At 42.4% G+C, this 20,423-nt stretch overlaps 1 protein-coding gene across 1 annotated transcript in view; it reads right to left on the bottom strand.

Moving 5' to 3' along the window:
• EXT2 (exostosin glycosyltransferase 2) overlaps positions 1 to 20,423 on the bottom strand; it is a 145,912-nt gene that overhangs the window by 62,401 nt on the left and 63,088 nt on the right. Inside the window, exon 8 of the mRNA XM_038764274.1 lies at positions 6,277 to 6,408. Coding sequence (XP_038620202.1) covers positions 6,277 to 6,408 — 132 coding nt within the window. The remainder of the gene's footprint in view (positions 1 to 6,276; positions 6,409 to 20,423) is intronic.

Here is a 20,423-nt window from a genome sequence, read left to right as displayed (position 1 = left end):
TCTTAAGCCCTAACATCTACAGTTGCGATAACCCCATTTATTAGCAAATGGGATTAAAAATGGTTGAAAGTTTGATCTGGACACTGAGAATCGGATTTGGAGCTCTTCAAGCTTTAGAATCCAGGTCGTAATGTAGTCATCCGATGACTGGTGAGTGTTCCAAATTGGTACCTCCATTCCTAACTACCATCACTAGACACTCTAGTACCATCCAGTCTCCAGCTCCCTAAAGATTTACTCCCCTTAGGACCTTGATAATGTTAGGCTCAGAGCTAATTAAATCGTAGAAAATAATAATAATAATGATATTTGTTACACTCTTATGATGTACCAAAAACTGTACTAAGCCCTGGGGTAGGTATAAAATAATCTGGTCAGACACAGTGCCTGTCCCACATGGGGCTCACAGTTTAAAGGGGAGGGAGAATACATACTTTTACAAACAAGGAAACTGAGGCACAATGAACCTAGGACACTTGTCTAAATGCATTCAGTGGCCAGTGACAGAGGCGGAATTAGAACCCAGGTTTGCTGAATCTCATCCTGTGCTCTTTGTACTAGGTATCACTCCTGAGAAGAGGAGAGGCAGATGAAAAAACAAGTTTTGAATCTATAAAAATGACCCTCATAGGTAAAAATATAGTATTTGGGTTAAAATTCAAATTAAGCCCTCCAAACTCCATGCATGTTCTAGTCAAACTGCATCAAACAGAAACTCCTTACCACTGACTTAAATGCCCTCTATCAGCTTTCCCCCTCCTACCCAATTCACTGATCTCCTACTACAACCCGCTTGGCTCACTTTGCTCCTCTAATGCCAAACTACTCACTTTATCTCAATCTTGTCTATCCTATCAAAGATTCCTGGCCCGCGTCCTCCCTCTTGCCTGGAACTACTTCCCACTTCATATACGACAGACCACTACTCTCCCTACCTTCAAAGCCCTACTATAATAATACCTACTCCAATAGGCTTTCACTAAGTCCTCATATCCCCTTTTTGTCTTCCCTTCTGCATCATCTATGCACTTGGTTCTCTTCAACCCATCCTCAACCCCACAGTGCTTATGTGCATATCCTCATACTCTCCCATTTCCCCATTTCCCCTACCTGCAATTTATTTTAGTGTCTGTCTCTTCCTCTAGTCTGCAAAATCTAGTCTATGGGCAGGGCTTATGTCTACCAATTCTATTGTATTGTATTCTCCAAGGGCTTAGTACAGTACTCTGCACAAGCTCACCTCCTCCAGAAGGCCTTCCCTAACTAAGCCCCCCATTTTCCTCTGCTCCCCCTCCCTTCCCCATCACTCTGACTCGCTTCCTTTGCTCTACCCCCTTCCCCGCCCCACAACACTTGCGTATATATGTACATATTTATAATTATATTTATTTTTATTAATGACATATATATATATTTTGGTAGAATCATTATAAATAAATAGAATCTTATATATATATAAGATGTATAAGATCTTAATATATATATTAAGATATATAAGATCTTAGATATAAGATATACATGATAAGATATATAAGATCTTATATATATACGATTCTATTTATTTATAATGATGCTACTGATGCCTACTTACTTGTTTTGATGTCTGTCTTCTGGGTAGGCATTAATAACGACGGCATTTGTTAAGCACTAACTACATGCAAAGCACTGTTCTAAGTGCTGCGGGTGGATACAAGTTGATCAGGTTGTCCTACGTGGGGCTCACAGTCTTAATCCCCATTTTACAGATGAGGTAACTGAGGCTCAGAGAAGTTAAGTGACTTGCCCAAGGTCACACAGCAGACATGTGGCGGAGCCAAGAGTAGAACCCATGACCTCTGACTCCCAAGCCCGGGCTCTTTCCACTGAGCCATGGTGCATCTCTATTTGTTGCTGAATTGTACTTCCCAACTGCTTAGTACAATGCTCTGCACACAGTAAGCGCTAAACAAATATGATTGAATGAATGAATGATTAAGCACTTAAAAAACACCAATGACTGACTGATTGAAAAGAGGGAAAAGAAGCCAAGGAGCATCAGGAGCCTACTAGGGCCAATAGAGGTGTGAAATGTCAAATGTCAAAGGTGTGAAATGAATGTTGCCTGAGCTAAATTGAATTTTACAGGACGATCACCTGTATATCTCTGTACAACCAAATGGGGGCTTTTTTGTGGGTTTGCAAGGGAACAACAGATTTCATCTGCTGACACTGACCACAATTTATGATCGCTACGTCCAATATTTGGAGAGATAGATAGGGTTAGCCTGAATCCCACATATTGCTGGGAAAGCTACATGCCAAATCCATAGGAGAAAACTTCTTGTTAGGTAAAGAGTGAGCACAGTGCCTGGAAGATACTTGTGGGGAGGAAAGAGAGAAAAAACTTAGGCCGAAAAAAATCCTGGCTGTTGAGTACAAAGCGGGGGTGCATTTGGGCCGAAATCTGAAAGACAATCCAGTAAATTTAGTCTGATGCCATAGGGAACCCTAATCTAAAAGGAGGTTCATTCCAAATTGAACATCTGCTACAATTAAAAGGCCAGCCCCTATATTCTGGCCAGATTTCCTCACAATTTATTAGAAAAAATGCTTTGATTAATTTTGACCGAGCTCTGACTGAGTATAATATATGGCAGTTTCAAAAGAGTCTGACAGTTAGAAATACTAGCTTTGTAATGCTGGGTCCTATATTTAGGGAAGGCTTTAAATCTGCGGAGGCCTTTAAAAGATCAAGCAATTCATGCAAAATCCCACCGAGGGAAATCAGAATTCTCAGAGTTCCTTATTAGGCCTGATGGTCCCAAAGCAGAAAGTTTTGGATTAAGAGCATGAAAGCCTGCATCTTATTGCTGGGCTCTTACCCTCCGGCACACTACATGATCTGGGACCAGTCGCTTAACTTCTCTGTTCCTGAGTTTCCCCACCTTGAAGACGACATAATTAAATCTGCCCTTTCTCTACCTCCAAGGGATGGTGTTAATATTAACTAAATAAAACCTGAAGAGCATTTTGAGCTCCTTGAAGACAAGTGATCCATAAATATGGCACTGCCAATTAATGCTGAGTTTGAAGGCTCTGCTTGATCTCAAATTAAGGAGGTTTGGATGCAAGAATTTATCACCAGATGGTTTTCTGGGAAGCTCAGGCAAAGGTCATTTGACTCTGAAGAGCTATATGTCAAGCAAATGTATGGATACTCTCTGCTCTGATATTCAAAAAAGATACTGGACTTGATCATCTAGACTGGATTTTTTGTTGTTTTTTTAAAGCAAGGGCATAAAAGAGGGTGAATGGAAACACTTATTCTGAGCAGAGTAAGCCCTCAATAAATACTTGTGACTCCAAGTCAACACCCAGTTGTAGTGACCCCGATCCTCTTTTTCTCAATCAATTGATAGAATGTATGGAGCACCTACTATGTGCAGAGTACTGTACTAGGGAGTTAAACACCACAACGATGTTAGCAGATGCAATCCTCACCCTTGAGCTTACAACTGAGCACAAGGATTGCATCTGCTAACCATGAAGTTTTGGATATCCCACTCAAGGAGTTTACAATCAGGTGGGATATCCAAAACTTCATCCCAAGGTGGAATGCTGTCACAAGTCCCAGGATTGCACAGCTGTGTGAGGAGAGTAGGGAGTCACCCAGTGGCCTGTGTGACCCATGAAAAGACGGGGATCTTTATTTCAGCAAGGCAAGAGGGCCACAAGTAGCATATACAATATTCTGACAAAGCACATGAGGCAAGAACTCGGGCCTCTCTTACTTTAAAGGGATTTTTTTGGACAAGTTCAGCGCATCTGTGAACGCTTGACAACCCATCTATTAAAGCCACAACCAGCCCCGATTTGCTGACAGAGACCTATGCTCACTCACTCCCCACCGTCAGGAGTCTGATATTATATATTAGCTGGAATCTGAAGAAGAGGTTTTCTCGCAGACTGGGCCCTCAGGAATCTCACCTATCGTAGAGGAAACATTTCTCAAGGGAAAAAAGTTAACTGTAAATGAATCACTGTTACTCAGATCTTTTGGCATTTGCTTTTGTTGAATAAGGGCTGAAATATAGAAGCTGTGGCTTTAAATCAGGGCCCCCTTCACCTGAGCTGATAGGAGTGATAAACCACCAGTCCATTTCATAGTGTACACAATTAAGTGGGCTTGTTCAGGAACAGAATAAAAAACCACAGAAAACTTTCCAGTCAGTGGGGCTATAAATGTTTCTAGCAACCACTCATGCAATTCATTCATTCATTCAATCATATTTATTGAGCGCTTACTGTGTGCAGAGCACTGTACCAAGCACTTGGGAAGTACAAGTTGGCAGCTGGACTACTAAAGATCCAAAATTTCACACCTTTTGACCTGAGCTTAATCAGGTCTAATTCAGATATCTTCATAACATTTCCCCAGCACCTACATCCCCGAATGAGTACTTCTGAGTGATATGGAGCACGAAGGCCCTAAGCACTTAGGCTCATTAAATATCCTGAGGATGCTGTGCTTCAGCATGGGAGGGAGAAGAGGCACCAAGGAGAGCCTTCGCTAGTCTCTTCTCCACCCAACTGAGGTCTACAGCTAGGAGAAATACACATGAGGCCCTGCTCTGGTGTATCTGTTGTTTGTCCCCTCTACTACGGCTTAGTCGTAGATTGTGATCTCCTTAGAGGCCACTGACGATGACCAGTTCTAAAATTTGTATTATTTTTCCAGCACTTAGTACACAGAACTCATTTAAATAACTATTATTTCTACTACTATTCATTCATTCAATCGTATTTATTGAGCGTTTATTGTGTGCAGAGCACTGTACTAAGCGCTTGGGAAGTACAAGTTGGCAGCATATACTGACGGTCCCTACCCAACAGCAGGCTCACAGTCTAGAATACTACTACTATTAGATGTTTTGTTTAAAAGTCCCACAGTTTGGCACAGACTCTTTCTTGGGTCATTACCATTCCATGTTCACAAAGTCCTTGCATTCAAATAATTATGGCATTCTTAGTTCCCTGTTCTAAAGTTATATCATGTTCTTGAGCTACTGTTAAGCAGTTGTGTGATCTAGTCAGGAGGTAGCTGCAATGACATCCCTGGCAGCTGTCTCTACCTCTCCTCCACCCTAATCACTTCTTTCTATATCAGTGTGCAGCCCAAAATGCTAGTGTTTTGCCAGCTGTCTAAGCCCCAACCTAGGACCCATGTTGCTGTCCTTTCCACTTTTGTTTTCCAAACTTCTGCTACTCTCTTTTTTGGCAGCTCCCAAGAAATTCTCCAACCCTCAAGGAAGTAAGGTTAATGGGCAGAATGACAGAGGGACCCCAGCTGAAAAGGCAGGACATGACGCTACCAGCCATGAACAGAGTCAGGGCAATTAGTTTTCAGGGAATGGGTTTTTTTTGTTCTGTTTTGTTTGTTTTTTAAATGGTATTTGTTAAGCGGTTACTATGTGCCAGGAACCGTACTAAGCTCTGGGGTAGATACAGGCTAATCACATTGGACAGAGTTCGTGTCCCACATGGAGCTCAAAGTCTTAATCCCCATTTGACAGATGAGGTAACTGAGGCATAGAGAACACCCACTCTCTAGGGTTAAAAGCTTTGTGGGATGCCTAGGGGAGGCAGCATGTTGAAGTGGCAGAGCCCCAGTTTGGAAGTGGAGGACCCAGGCTCGCATTTGAGCTCGCCACTGGCCTGCCACGTGATTATAGGCAAGTCACTTAACCTCTCTGTACCTCAGTTTCCTCACCTATAAAATGGGGATAAATGCTTGCCTTTCTACCTGCCCCAGAGGGTAATTGTGAGGGCAAAAATGAGATAAGTAATGTGAGAGCGCTTTGGGAACACAACTGCTATACAAAAAAACAGGGTATTCTAGAAGAGGCACAGGGACATTCCTAGTATATTTAACTATCTAGAGCACCAGCCATGACTGAGATGCCATCAGAAGTTCTAGGTAGGTGGGGCTAGAGAAGAAGGTTTCCTAAAACGCCACATGGCTCTAACTCATGATTCTAACTCACAGATCCATAACAACAGCTCTGAGCCTCCTGGACAACAGCACCGGGGTAGCTCTTTCATCTTCAGTTCAATGTCCAACCACCTGGCACTTTCCATGGGCTGAAGCCCTAGACAGTTATTCTTCTTGTCCCCATCCCCAAAGGGGGACTATCCGAATATTAGTTTTGATGAACTTATTTAAAAAAAAAATTAGGTCAGGGGATATTCCTGACTGCATAACCCTGCTTAATGGTGGTGTCATCTGCATTAACTTACAACAGCTGGAGGATTGTTCCATTCTTCGTAGGAGATGGCAGCATACGGGTAGATCCTGTCATTGATAATCTGGAGGGTGGCCAGGGCAATCGCTTTCATGGACTGGAAGTATGCTTTCCAGAACCATCTTGCCTGCAAGGGAAACATAAACCGCAGGATCAGACAATGGCAAATAAGAGACCGCATATTGGAGAAAAACAGCTTCCCTTTGAGAGATGGGTGGGGAAGAAAACCTCAGCTGGCCAGCACAGTTGGACAACTCTGTTGTATTGTACTCTTCCAAGCGCTTAGTAAAGTACTCTATACACAGGAAGTGCTCAGTAAATTCCATTGATAGACTGACACAGGGAAATGCAGGGTCTGGCAGAAAATGTATCTTCATCATCAATCGTATTTATTGAGCGCTCACTATGTGCAGAGCACTGTACTAAGCGCTTGGGAAGTACAAATTGGCAACATATAGAGACAGTCCCTACCCAACAGTGGGCTCACAGTCTAAAAGGGGGCGACAGAGAACAAAACCAAACATACTAACAAAATAAAATAAATAGAATAGATATGTACAAGCAAAATAAATAAATAAATAAATAGAGTAATAAATATGTACAAACATATATACATATATACAGGTGCTGTGGGGAAGGGAAGGAGGTAAGATGGGGGGATGGAGAGGGGGACGAGGGGGAGAGGAAAGAAGGGGCTCAGTCTGGGAAGGCCTCCTGGAGGAGGTGAGCTCTCAGCAGGGCCTTGAAGGAAGGAAGAGAGCGAGCTTGGCGGATGGGCAGAGGGAGGGCATTCCAGGCCAGGGGGATGATGTGGGCCGGGGGTCGATGGTGGGACAGGCAAGAGCGAGGTACGGTGAGGAGATCAGCGGTGGAGGAGCGGAGGGTGCGGACTGGGCTGTAGAAGGAGAGAAGGGAGGTGAGGTAGGAGGGGGCGAGGTGATGGAGGTATCTTGAAGGGAGTCCTTCTGTAGGAAGGGTTCTTGGCCACTGCAGCTGGAGAAAGATGCAGAAAGGCCCTTTCTCACCCCAAAAAGCACTTAACAAATGCCATTATTAGTAGTAGTAGTAGTAGGCAAACTCCTCGTTACATTATGAGTCAGTTCAACATGCTCTGCCAGGTAATGGGAAATGAAATAAGAAGAGAATATGGACAAACTTGGCTTATGCCGTCAAGTCGTTTCCGACCCATAGTGACACAAAGGACACATAATAATAATGATGATGGCATTTGTTAAGCGTTTACTATGTGCAAAGCACTGTTCTAAGCGCTGTGACACATCTCTCCCAGAATGCCCTGCTCTCCATCTGCAATCATTTTGGTAAGGTATCCATAGAATTTTCTTGGTAAAAATATAGAAGTGGTTTACCATTGCCACTTTCCATGCCGCAAACTCGAGCTTCCACCCTCGACTCTCTCCCATGCTGCAGCTGCCCAGCATGGTTGAGTTTTGTACAGAAGAGGAATTTGTTCAGCTCTTAAGGAAGACTTTTTGACTGAGTATCATTACAAAGAATGGGTTACCGAGGCAAATTACACACAATCCTTCCTCAGATAAAATACACGGTGTTTATCTGTCTGTACTGTAGATGAAGTTCTATCCAAAAGGAGGAAAATTATGGACTAGATGAAATCTGGAGCACCCCTTCGATCTTAAAATTCTACCACATCACAGACATGGGAACACTGCCCTTGGCATTAGGGGAGCTGGTCCCTCAGAGTTTGTGGCTATGGAGCTTGTGACTGGGCACGAAGACCATGTACACACACCCAAACATTTCATTCTCTCAAAAAGAACCCAAACATTGGAAAGTAATTATTTAAAAAAAATTCCTAAAGACCCTGCAACACAAAAGAACCTGGATTCTAATTCCTGCTCTGTCTGTCACTTGTCTGCTATGACCTTGGGCAAGTCACTTAATTTCTCTGTGCTTTAGTTACCTCATCTGTAAAATGGGGATTAAGGCTCTGAGCCCCATGTGGGACATGGATTATGTCCAACCTGATTAGCTTGTATCTACTTCAGTGTTCAGTTCAGCGCCTCACACAAAGACACATAGCACTTAACAGTATCATCAAGCAACAACAACAACAAAAAGGCCTTCACTCCCAAAACTAACACACAGTGACTTGGGGAGCGCTTAGGGGTGGTAGGAGGAAACATGAGCTGGTAACAAATCCACCCAGAGGCGTGAATTTAGATTGGTGCTTCGTGTTTAAGATGTCTTGAATCATCCAATGCTCTTGACAAAACCTCAGTCACCCCTGAAAGGAAGCACGCTTTGCCAATAGTTATAGTTCAAGTGTCTTGGTGTGGGGTAAAGTGAACTTCCCATCTTAATTGATTCTGCAGAAGCTCTCCAACACCCTGAAGTGTCCATAAGGCATTTTAATTTATTACCCTCCAGGATTCTGTTTCAGCGGAATGTCTGAGGAGGGGAGTATATGGAAAGGCATTTTCAACTATGCTGGCAATGTATGAAAGCTCAGCAGTCTTCATCTGGAGTAGCACAGTCAAATACTTTTTTTGAATTTTCTCTAATGCACCATTGCCACATGTTTTGGATCTGTTTTGGAGCATCTACTGACCAGAAGTTCCAGCCAGCCTGTAACCAGTAAAGCTCTGATGTAGCTTCCAACTGTCCTAACAGTGCAACGATGCAAATAAGCTTTCCTACCCTGAATGATGAAAAGTAGCAAGACCACTGGTACAGAGATAGAAATTCTGGGAGTTGGGAGGCCTAGGGCATTCCTGACACCATTGTGATCATGAATTAGAACTGAATTTCTTCATGTCTTAGATTGCAAGCAAACAGACAGCAGGAACCAATTCTGCTTAACTTGCTTTGTACACCTCTCAGCACAATGCCTTACGCAAATAGATTAGGATGATGAACTCAGTATAACAGGCAGTGAAAAGGGTATGAAATCTGACTCTTCTAGACTGTGAGTCCGCTGTTGGGTAGGAACCATCTCTATATGTTGCCAACTTGTACTTCCCAAGCGCTTAGTACAGTGCTCTGCACACAGAAAGCGCTCAATAAATACAATTGAATGAATGAATGAATGCCCCATCCCTATGCTTCTCTGATGGAGAGAATCAATTTTTCCATGTCTATTATAAGCTCTCTTCTCCTTATGGCTAAAGAAAAAAATTTCATTTTTGCTCTCCTTTTATGTTAGAAATATCTCCTGAAAGAAAACAAGCCCCAGCTTAATCTCAGGTGGTAAGTGACAAGAGGCAAAGTAAGGGTTTCTGGTTAGAATAGAAGGAAGAGAAAATACCAGAAGTGGGGTTATGATGCATTAAAACATCTAAGAAGCCATCCCAAATCACTTGTGAGTTAAATAACCCGCCTGAGCGGGAGAAGCTTCTTGGATGCTCAGCCTAAAGAAGATCTCGTCTGAAAATGCAAATGTGCCTTACAAAAAACACAACCATGTTTCAATGAAAGCAATGAAAGTGGTTGCATCCAGTCACATCTGGAATACAGATATTTAGCAAACGTTACCGAAAGTTATACCCATTTGGAACAACATTATAAAGGGAGGAGGAGGAAACAGGGGACCATATTCTTTAAATTGGGTAAGATTAGAACACCAGACTCAGTACTCTCACAAACCTTCAACGAATTCTTAATTACTAAGTGCAATCAGGATCACTGTTTGACAGCCCAATCCCTCCTTACATAACCCAGGAGAGGTCTGCATTAAAGGAGAATGAGACTCCCTTAAGTACTGGGCTTTCTGGGGTCCTTTTAAAAGTGAACAAACTTTGAACTGCCTTTATAATTACAATCTCCAGTAAACAACCTCTCCCTCCACCAGGCTAAAGCCAGTTAACAGGGAGTAACTGAGAAATGTAGACTGGCTACTTCTTGATCACCAAGTGCTTCTGCTACCACATAACCAGTCATTACAGCAGCTGCTGGAAGCTATTTTGCTGAACGACACTTGAATGTGAAGTTACTCCAAATGAATTTCAGCAGTTGCTATTTCTACATGAGTATTTTCCTTTCATTCCTATCCTTATCACCTTCTTATGTACTCCTTTCTGTGTCAATCAATCATATATACTGTGCGCTTACCATGTGCAAGACACCGTACTAAGCACTTGGGAGAGTACAATATGAAATTTGGTAGACTCGTTCCCTCCCACAATGAGCTGTGTACATTCCATCTGCCCCATCTTGTGAGGTATTTGCCATGGTACAATTGCAAAATTACAAGCCAGACTATGGAAGAGATTTAGGCATTGGGGACACTGCTCTAATACTGACACTCTTGTTCATTTTGGGTGACGAGCTGGAAAATGTTTCATCCATTGAATCGTATTTATTGAGCGCTTATTGTCTGCAGAGCACTGTACTAAGTGCTTAAGGTAAGCGCTTAGTACTAAGGTTTCAATACCTTTTGCGTTTATTTCTCAAAGTTATGTTTCCTTTAGGATGAACAAGAAACCTTCGAGAGGGAATCCAAGTCTCCAAACACATGTTTCAGGGGCTCACTACCACCTCTCTACCTTGTTTGCTTTGACAAAATAGAACTGATAAGCATTCCTAGCTCACCAGAGCTGTCCAACAAGCTAAATGCTTAAGTGTTCCACCAGTTCTTGTCTTCTAGGTGGTAATAATGACAATACCATGACCTCAGAACCCAGTAATGCTTTGGAGCACAAAGCGCTTTACAGACATGCTCTCGTTTGCCCCCTATTTATTGATATTAATGTCTCTCTTCCCCTCTAGACTGTAAACTCATTGTGGATAGGGAACACGTCTGCCAACTCTGTTGCATGATACTCTCCCAGACACTTAGCACAGTGCTCTGCACATAGTAAGTGTTCAATAAATTCCACTAATTGATTGATTATGTAATTTCCCTGAGAGACAGATGGAAGACAAATAAAACAATGCCCCACTGATCAGTCAGGAAAATTGAGGTACCCAAAATTTAGGTGATCGACTTCTGATTCGACCGGGAACTAGAAATGGTACTCTGGTACAAATATCCTGGCCCAGGGTCTGGTTTCTCATGATGTCACATCCCAACATGGGTTTTTCTGCTGCCCAGCCATTCAGAGAATGGCTTATATAAAGTTTATACTTGGGCCTTCAAAAGAAAGGATAACAACACCTTGAATTTGTTTTGAATTTTTACCGTTCAAGAGGGCTTTAATTCATTTTATCCTCACAACTTCCCCATGCTGAGCGCCAAGACATGATTACAACGCAACTCTTTACCTAACTCTTTCCTAAACGTTTATTTGGTTTGGAGACACTATGCATATATTTGTAGTTTTCCAATCAAGGGGAAACGTCTGTTAAGCACCTCTTCAGAAAGGTATTAGAATGCCCTGCTGTTTTCCTTGAGTTCTATCCAGTTTTGCAGATTTTTCAGTGTACAAAATGGATGTAAGGTATTTTTTGCAATTCAGAGGTCTCCGGCCTGTATTGCTCTTACTGGCACCTGTGCTTCTCCTGTCACCACTATTCTAGACCCTAGTGATAGCAGAAGCAACACAGAGATGGAGTTTGAGATCCCACTGATTTTTCAAAGATCAAACTCAGGAAAAAAAAAGTATTGCTGATAGCTCTGATAATAGGGATACATAATACTATATCTAGCTCTCCTATAAGTATTTTTAATTTTATTTTATAATTTTCAACAAGCCCTAGAATTATTTCCATTTTATTGAGGGAGAATCTACTGAGCAGTAGACTGACAGTCACCTTCACAGTGGAGGTCGATGGCAAAGCCCAGAGGACATAACTCCCAGAGCTTCTTAATCAGGCCCGTGGTTAATCAGTCAATTATATTTATTGAGCACCTATGGTATCAGGGCATTTTATTTAACACTGGGGAGAGTACAATATAATTAGCAGACATGATCCCTGCCCTCGAGAAGCTTACAATCTAACGGGAGCAGATTCTAACAAGTTGCTTAAAACAATAGCTCTACTTCCTGAACAGGCCAAAGACACTCCACATAACACCCCCTAAACTATCTACACATTTCCCAAAATGGGGTAGGAGGGGTGTGTGTATAGTGTGTGCTACGACATTCTCCTAATCTCATAGAGCCAAGAGGCCCAGCTGGGGCCACATCTAACTTGCAGTCTAGACGTATAGGTAAAATTCCTCCCTCTCTAGCAACCAGTAATACAGTGCAGGAAGGAGGGGAATAACTTTGGAAGAATACACTCAGTCTGCCATATTGTACCAATCAATCAATGGTATTTATTGAGCTCATACTATGTGCAGAGCACTGTTCTAAACATTTGGGAGCATACATTACAAGAGAGTTGGTAGATACCGTCTCTACCTGCAAGGAGCTTACTCTTCTGACTGTAAGCTTGTGGTGGGCAGGGGATGTCTTTACCAACACTGTTGTACTGTACTCTCCCAAGTGCTTAGTACAGTGCTCTGCACATAGTAAGAGCTCAATAAATATGACTGATTGCTCTGCACACAGTAAGTGCTCAATAAATGCAATTGATTGATAGAGGGGGAAACAACCATTAAGATAAATGACAAATACAGTAAATGGGAGAGTATAAGGATATGTACATAAATGCAGAGGGGCAAATATGTTTTCACTGTAGTCTTTAGGAACATGGAAACGTTTTTCTAAAAATGAAGATTTTTTTTGATACAATGTGACATCGTGTTGGAAGAAAAGGTTGTGCATATGGGAGCAGTGGTAGACACAGAAGTAAATTAGGTAACAGAAGAAGTAAGAAAGACACAGATGCAAGTTTTCCCTAATGCAGGGTTTTGCAAAAACCCATGTTTCAGAAGAAATGGGTGTAATTAAAATACGCTAACTTCAAATTACAATCTACCCATGACAAGGTGTATTTTCCCCAAGTACCTTGCTGGGGTTCCTGTGCCAGAGCCTTGTCAAACCATGCTAAAGTAAACATTTGAATATTTTATAAAGCAACCTTATAGATACCTACAAAAAGTTTAGGACAGTTTTTTTTTTTAAGTCACACTCTCCCTTTAGAGCAAATTACAGTAAGAACAGTTTAATACCACATTTTTTACAATTAAGTAAATAAAAGAAGTGACTAAATTCAAAATAGCTCCTGGAAGCAATCCCATGTGGTTTCAGCTAGTCATTTCTAAGAAGTGATTTCCATTTCTCTGAATTCCTTGATGTACCGTCAACTAAAACTACATGCCAGGCTGAGTCATTGATACTAATATCTTGGGGAGGGGTTTTGTCACCAAACTGGGCATATATTGTGGTGAATGATATTCGGGGACATGCTCTAATATACATTAATATATTCTAGAAAAAGCAGTTCACTTGGTCGTTGGGTGGCGGGGGGCCTAAAAATTGAGCCCACGTGCTAAAGTTACCATTTAGATAGGGCAGGTTGTGGGGTGTGGTCTCACCCCCAAGCCCCAGGGTGAGTATGGAGGGTGAACCCCAGGTGCTCAGTCCCTTACCGTTCTGTTAGAGCCATGTGGCTCCTGGTAGCCAGGGTGGATCAGAGAGCTCCAACTTTGCCAGGCACAGCTGTTCTCAATGTGGCAGTGGAAGAGCTGGAGCTCACTGACCTCTCAGCTGGTGGCGACTCCAAAGAGTCACATGGCTGATGGCCATGTGGTTTGAAAAAGAGCCTCTGTTATCTAAGGCTTCACTGGGGGAGGGGACACTCCCTTACACAGTTCCCTGCTGCCCAGAAGGCTCTAGTGGTCAGGACAAACACTTTAGAACATCACAAAAAGGAACAATTTGGTGGATGGGGGAGGAGTTGGCGTTGATTCAGATGGATGTCTTAAAAAGGTGTGAAATTGCATGGTGAACTGTTGGCACCAACTGAAAACTTAATCATACTGGATTTTTTTTTATATGAAGAGATTTCCCTGTTTCACCCTTCAGTGAGGAGGTTTTCCCCTCTTCCTCTAGGATTTCTTCTCTAGTTGAATAACCCTGACTGATAGTCTGCTAAGATTTAGCCACATTTTTTTCTTTGACTTTTCATCCTTCTCCTCCAGCTGTGCAAATAAACACAGAACATTTTCGAGGTTTCTTCCCCTCTCTTTGAATTAGCCTGTCCTCTACCCTACAGGTACACACAGGTAGATAAATGTGTTAAACCAACTGTCCCTACCATTGAATTGTTCTAAATCCCTACTGATCCTGGCCAATTAGGCAAGTGGGTGTATGCAATTCTGTTTTTTAAACCAACTCTGCCATACTAAACAGGTCATTCATTCATTCCTCTCCAAGTGCCATAGTTGTTAGATTTTTTCTCCTTCTTTATAATGCATCATAGCATTTAATCCTTTAAATCTTCTCCAAATGAGATATTTTTGATAACATTCTCTGAATCTTTTCCAATTTAAATCTCTCTTCCTGGCACAGAAGCACAAGAGCTTAATACAGTGCTCTGCATACAGTAAGCTCTCAATAACTACTTTTAATTGATTTTGCTCCAGCCCAATCTTCCTGGTGAAGCCTCACCAGCATGCCCCTTTTCATAACCGCCTCCTTTCATGGTCTCCAACTCTTGTGAACTGCTTCTACCTTCTCCTGACCACCCCAAGGGTTCAGTCTCACAAAACAGGACGCCTGGAACTCCTTGTTGGAAGTTTCACAATTTCTCCATGGGTTCAGCCTTCAGCCCTTTATATGTATCTTTATGTCCCACTGCTTCTCTTACATGTAATGTATCTCCATGTCCACCTCCCCTGTTAGATTGTAAGTTCCCTGAAAGCAGGTATTGTGGCTATCTTCTCTATTGTATTCTCCCAAGCACCTAAGTGCTTTGCACAAAGTAAGTATTCAGTACCATTGATGGATTGACTGATGACTGTGTTGCCAACCAAATCCTAGGGGTAATCCCTCTCCATCAAAAAATTATAATTATTATTACTGTTAATAATTCAGCACATAGAGAAGTGCTTTCACATAGTAAGCACTTAATAAATGCCATTATTATGATGATGATGATTATTAAGTGCTTGTTTGCCAAGCACTATATTAATTGCTGGGGTAGATACAACATAACAGGCTACCATATGGGGCTCACAGTCTAAGTAGGAGAACAGGTATTGAATACTCATTTGGCAGATGAGGGAACTGCGGTACAGAGAAGCTAAGTGACTTGCCCAAAGTCACAAAGCAGAAAAACGGTGGAGCCGAGACTAGAACTCTGGTCCTCCGACTTCCAGGCCCATATTTTTTCCAACAGGCTATGCTGTTTCAAAAAAAAGACACAGAGGACAAAAAGGGAGGAAGATAAAAGGATATGTTCAGGGTGCCATATTATATAGTTACCATCTCAGACAATAGATTTTAAGCTTCCAGGCACATCCAACCCTAAATCAGGTTCTCATGACCTTTGGGGAAGAGGAACATACAACAATTTTTCCTTTGTGTGGCCAGATCTCCAGCAGTTCTAGACCTGTTTCTTACATTGATTGCCAGAGTCATTCTGGGGTTAGATAAATAAGCAAGCACACGAACTGACTCTGAAATGCGGTTCCCAAACACGGTCGACCGGATAATTCCCAGAGGTCTATATGCAAGCAGACGTTGAGCCTTCAGTTCCAAAGATTCCCTTCCGCTTGACTCTGGCCCCAGGATTCATTCAGAGGTTGGCCAAAATAATGAACATGGGGCTCCACTGGCAGCAACCAAGAAACTGTGCGCAGTGTACACTCCTTGATAAACACAAAAACACAGGAAATGGGCCTGATGAACAAGGTCCAGGGGAGAGAGGGGCAAAAGCACTATAATAAAGACAGCACTCTCATTGAAAGTTCACGTTTAATTAGACAAGGTGTTATTTTCCTTAGAAATAAAAACACCGGGGGCCAATGCCTCTTTACAAGCTCTTTACAAGCTCACACAGCGTCAGGTTACAAGGCCCATTCATATAAAGCCTTCAAGATCTAGTGCTCGCGGCACGAATGATGCTCCGGCAGAAGCACAGACTAGATGGATTTAAATCCCCCGTTGGGTGATGAAAAAGAAAGCAGAAGATTGCGAGGCACGGAGAGTGCAACTATATGGGGGTTTATCTCTCAGCTTCTCTACATCTCTGGGACACAGGTCAGATTTAGGGAGTGAAGGGAAATCAAGGAAAAATGATGATAGGATGTGCAACAGGAGATATCTATCTCGACTCAAGCAATCATATTCACTAAGCGCTTACTGTGTGCAGAGGACCATACCAAGTGCTTGGTGGAGTACAATATAACGGAGTTGGTAGACACATTCCCTACCCACAGTGAGCTTACGGTGTAGAGGGGGAGAGTGAGTGCCCTCCAAGATAGCGTGAAGGGAAGGGAATTTTTCTTTTTGTTCCCCACCCCCTCCTCACCTCCCGGAGTGAACGCCTCCCATCCGCGGTATCTTCCTTGAGTACAAGACCACGGAGCATTTGTGATGGTGACGAAGGCTTCATGACAGGCACATCGATCTCAGAGCCCACCAGCTACAGTTTAGGTACCCATCCCCAACAGCTGGAGCTTAGCTTCTGCTTTGGACCGATGGGGCTGTTTCACGGCCCCCGCTACTGTTGAGGATTTCCAGGAGTCCGTGGCCAGTCTGCGTGCCCAAACAATGAAATTCTCCAATGCCCTGCTATGGGACAAGGAAGATTCAGATGCTGGTGGTATCAAATATTTCTTTCTGCATCAGATATTTAAGAGACATCTATAAGACTGTGTTGAAAATACAATTGAGGCTTTTTCCTCTTGGCTAGGTCATCACAACACTATGTTAGGAAACATTTGGACAGTGTTAACAGCCATTGGAAAACGTTTAGTACATATTCACTATTCTTTTTATTTTGTTAATGATGTGCATCTAGCTTTAATTCTATTTGTTCTGACGATTTTGACACCTGTCTACATGTTTTGTTTTGTTGTCTGTCTCCCCCTTCTAGACTGTGAGCCCGTTGTTGGGTAGGAACCATCCCTGTATGTTGCCAACCTGTACTTCCCAAGCGCTTAGTACAGTGCTCTGCACACAGTAAGCGCTCAATAAATATGATTGAATGAATGAATGAAAAAATGAAAAGTGTGGCATGCTGTCACTCACTGGAAACACCCAAGAGCAGAGGAAGCAGACATGTCATCAGGGCAAAGGACTTGTCAATCATCAATCTTAAAGGACCTGGGTTCTACTCTCAGATCTGCCACTCATCTGCTGTGTGACCTTGGGCAGGTCACTGAACTTCTCTGTGCCTCCATTGCCTCATCGGTAAAATGGTGATGTCTGGCACATAGTAAATGCTTAACAAATGCCATAAAAAATTATCAATCGATGGTATTTATTGAGCACTAACTCTGCGCAGAACATTGTACAGAGTGCTTGGACAGGACAATATCACAGAGTTGGTAAACATGTTCCCTACCCACAGTGAGTTTACAGTCTAGAGGGAGCTTACAGTCTCTCCTGCTGCTATCCAAGGGAAAAAATCATGTGACTGGGGGGAGGGGGCCAGACAGACAGACAGACAGACATGCCAGCCAGGCTGCTACTGAACACCTCGATCCCAGCCTAAATTACTAATGCTTTTTTAAAGGCTTTAAAACTTGGCCCTTCCTCAGGCAGCAAAATTGGCTAGGATACCATGTTGATATTTGAGGGTTAATTTAATAATACTTGCAATACACTGAACCCTCTGGAAAGCTAGATAATAAATTTTTTAAAAAACATTTAAAACAGCATTAATAGATCATCTGTCACCTTCACAACTGGTCACAAGGATTATTGCTGTGAGTTACTATTCATCCCCTGGGGCAGGCATTCCCTGCTTTGACAAATGAAGAAAAAGGTACACTGATACCCAGTAACTTGCCAAAAGTCCCAGAGTCAGTAGCCAAAACAGGACCAGGACACGTTAATGTGTTCCACTGCCTGAAATGATTGTTATTAAAACTAATCTCATACTCAGATGCCAGTTCTTTTAAAAGTCCCTTCCTTTTGGCATTCTCCATCATCCCAGGAGCAACGGCTTAGTTTGTTTGACTTTCAGGATAATAGCAATTCCAGAATGAAAGTTAAGATCCATTTCATAAGATTTAGATATCTACTTTAAATGTACCACTTCAGTGATGACAATAAATTTTTGTATAAGAAAACAAAGCAGAGTAAAAGGCTATAAAGCCAAAGCCTTTTTTCCCCCCACATAGTTCAATGGCAAGGAACAGGGGGAGGAAAAAAAAAAGGAAATATTCTTTACTGTTTACTGTTAAAGTAGTGTGGTCTTACTGAATGCTGGCTAAATGGTCCAACAAAGAGAAAACAACTTTCCGAGAGAGTATTTTCATGTTTTACAGAATATCAACTTAAAAGCCTCTGTCTTCCAAGAATTTCTAACTATGCTGTGGTGTGGCTGTATGCCAAGAGGAATCTGCTGCTCAAGAAAGCTCGTTCTGAAGCAGGTACAGCACTAATGTCATATGGGGATGAGCAGTCCAGGTTTTGGTTTTTACAAAGAAGCCTCCCTCCTGATGCATTAAATACCAGATTTTTTGACACATCCAAATCTCATTCTTCCCGTATCATCCCCCGAAAAACGAACCACCTGAAAAATGAATCTTTTGCAATGCATAGTGGCATGGCCTAGTGGAAAAAGCATGGGCCTGGGAAGTCAGAACAACAGCATTTTTATTCTGGTGCTGCCACTTCCCTGCTGTGTGATCCCGGGCAAGTCACGTAACGGCTTGACACCTCAGTTTTCTCATCTGTAAAATGGGGGTTCAATGCTACTTAGATTGGAGCCCCATGTGTGGACAAGGACTGTGCCCAACACCGTTATCTTCAATATACTCCAGTGCCTAGTACAGCGTTTGGTGCAAAGGAAATGCTTAAATACCACCACTGTTATTATTACCATTAGGGGGGATGATTTGGCAGTGGGGAGGAGTCTGTGGTAGAGATAGTGGTACAGTGAGGGAAAAAAATCACCGAGAAGGGAAGGTATACTCTCAGGCACCAGCCAACTGTTCTCTAACTATCATGACGACGTAGGCAGAGCCAGGTATTTTTTTTTTAATTAATTTCTTAGTGGAAATGTTTGGTTCCAAATCTGCACAAGGCAAATCAAACTAAACAATATACCCAAGCACTCAGCACAGTACCCTACACCCAGTAAGAGCTTAACAAATACCATTGACTGGTTGATTAGCACGATTTGCTCCAAGCAGCAAGACCGTTTCTTAGGCCCCATATTGACAGTTTTGCCTCCAAGTCTGCTCCCACAAACACTCATGTCAGCCCCTTTACCTGACAAAACAAATGACATTTAAGCTTTCTAGTCCAAGGTCACACAGAAGGCCTGGGGCAGAGGCGGGACTAGAACTCAGGTGTCTTGACTTCTGGCTTCATGATCTTTTCACTAGACCACCCTTCCTCCCTTAATCTGTACATATCACTTACATACCCTACTAGCTAAATATTTACTCATCTATAGGTCATCTCAAAATTACTTTGTGCCTGTCCCCTCTACTGTACTATAAGCTTCTTGAGAGCCGAGCCCTATTCTTCTAATGCTACTGTACTCTTGTAGCTGAAGTGTGACAATGTTCTAATAACAAATCTCGATACCGTTGGCCAACATAAGCTAGGGCTGCTTAATGTCTGCTTTGATATTTTCACTGTATAGATTTACCCCATCCCTGTGTAAACTCACCCAAATGATATCTTTAAGAGCCAGAGTAATCTTTCAGTGATTACTAGATGCCCACTCCCAATTTTATTTTTAAGAATTTACTCGTTTCAGTTGTTCGTCACCCCAAATTGAGTCTGAAGGGAATCACATTCGTTAAATAGCTTCCTGAGTTTTCATCTGCTTTTTACCTCCGAGCATTTTTGAAAACCCCCAAATATTTCATCAGACATCATTAGCCTAAACCTCAATTCTCCCTTGACTCACTCAAAAATAGGTCCCTGAGTAGGGCAGCAGGCATTGTGAAGGACCATCAGACATCCGAGCTCACAAGAAGCCTCATCTCATCCACAATCGTTGTACCATTGAGTACAGAGTTGAATTCATACAGGGTCTCATTTATAAATCTTCTTAAAATGGTTTGAGTTAATTACACTTCTTCTTTTCCCATTGACCAGAAAATGGAAGTCCAGGTTGGTAAAGCGATTTACTCATGGCTATTCTGCA

The sequence above is a fragment of the Tachyglossus aculeatus genome, chromosome 22, assembly GCF_015852505.1.
Source record: "Tachyglossus aculeatus isolate mTacAcu1 chromosome 22, mTacAcu1.pri, whole genome shotgun sequence".
Taxonomy (NCBI): Eukaryota; Metazoa; Chordata; class Mammalia; order Monotremata; family Tachyglossidae; genus Tachyglossus; species Tachyglossus aculeatus.
The sequence above is the reverse complement of the archived record's forward strand: the minus strand, read 5'-3'. Positions and strand labels throughout refer to the sequence as shown.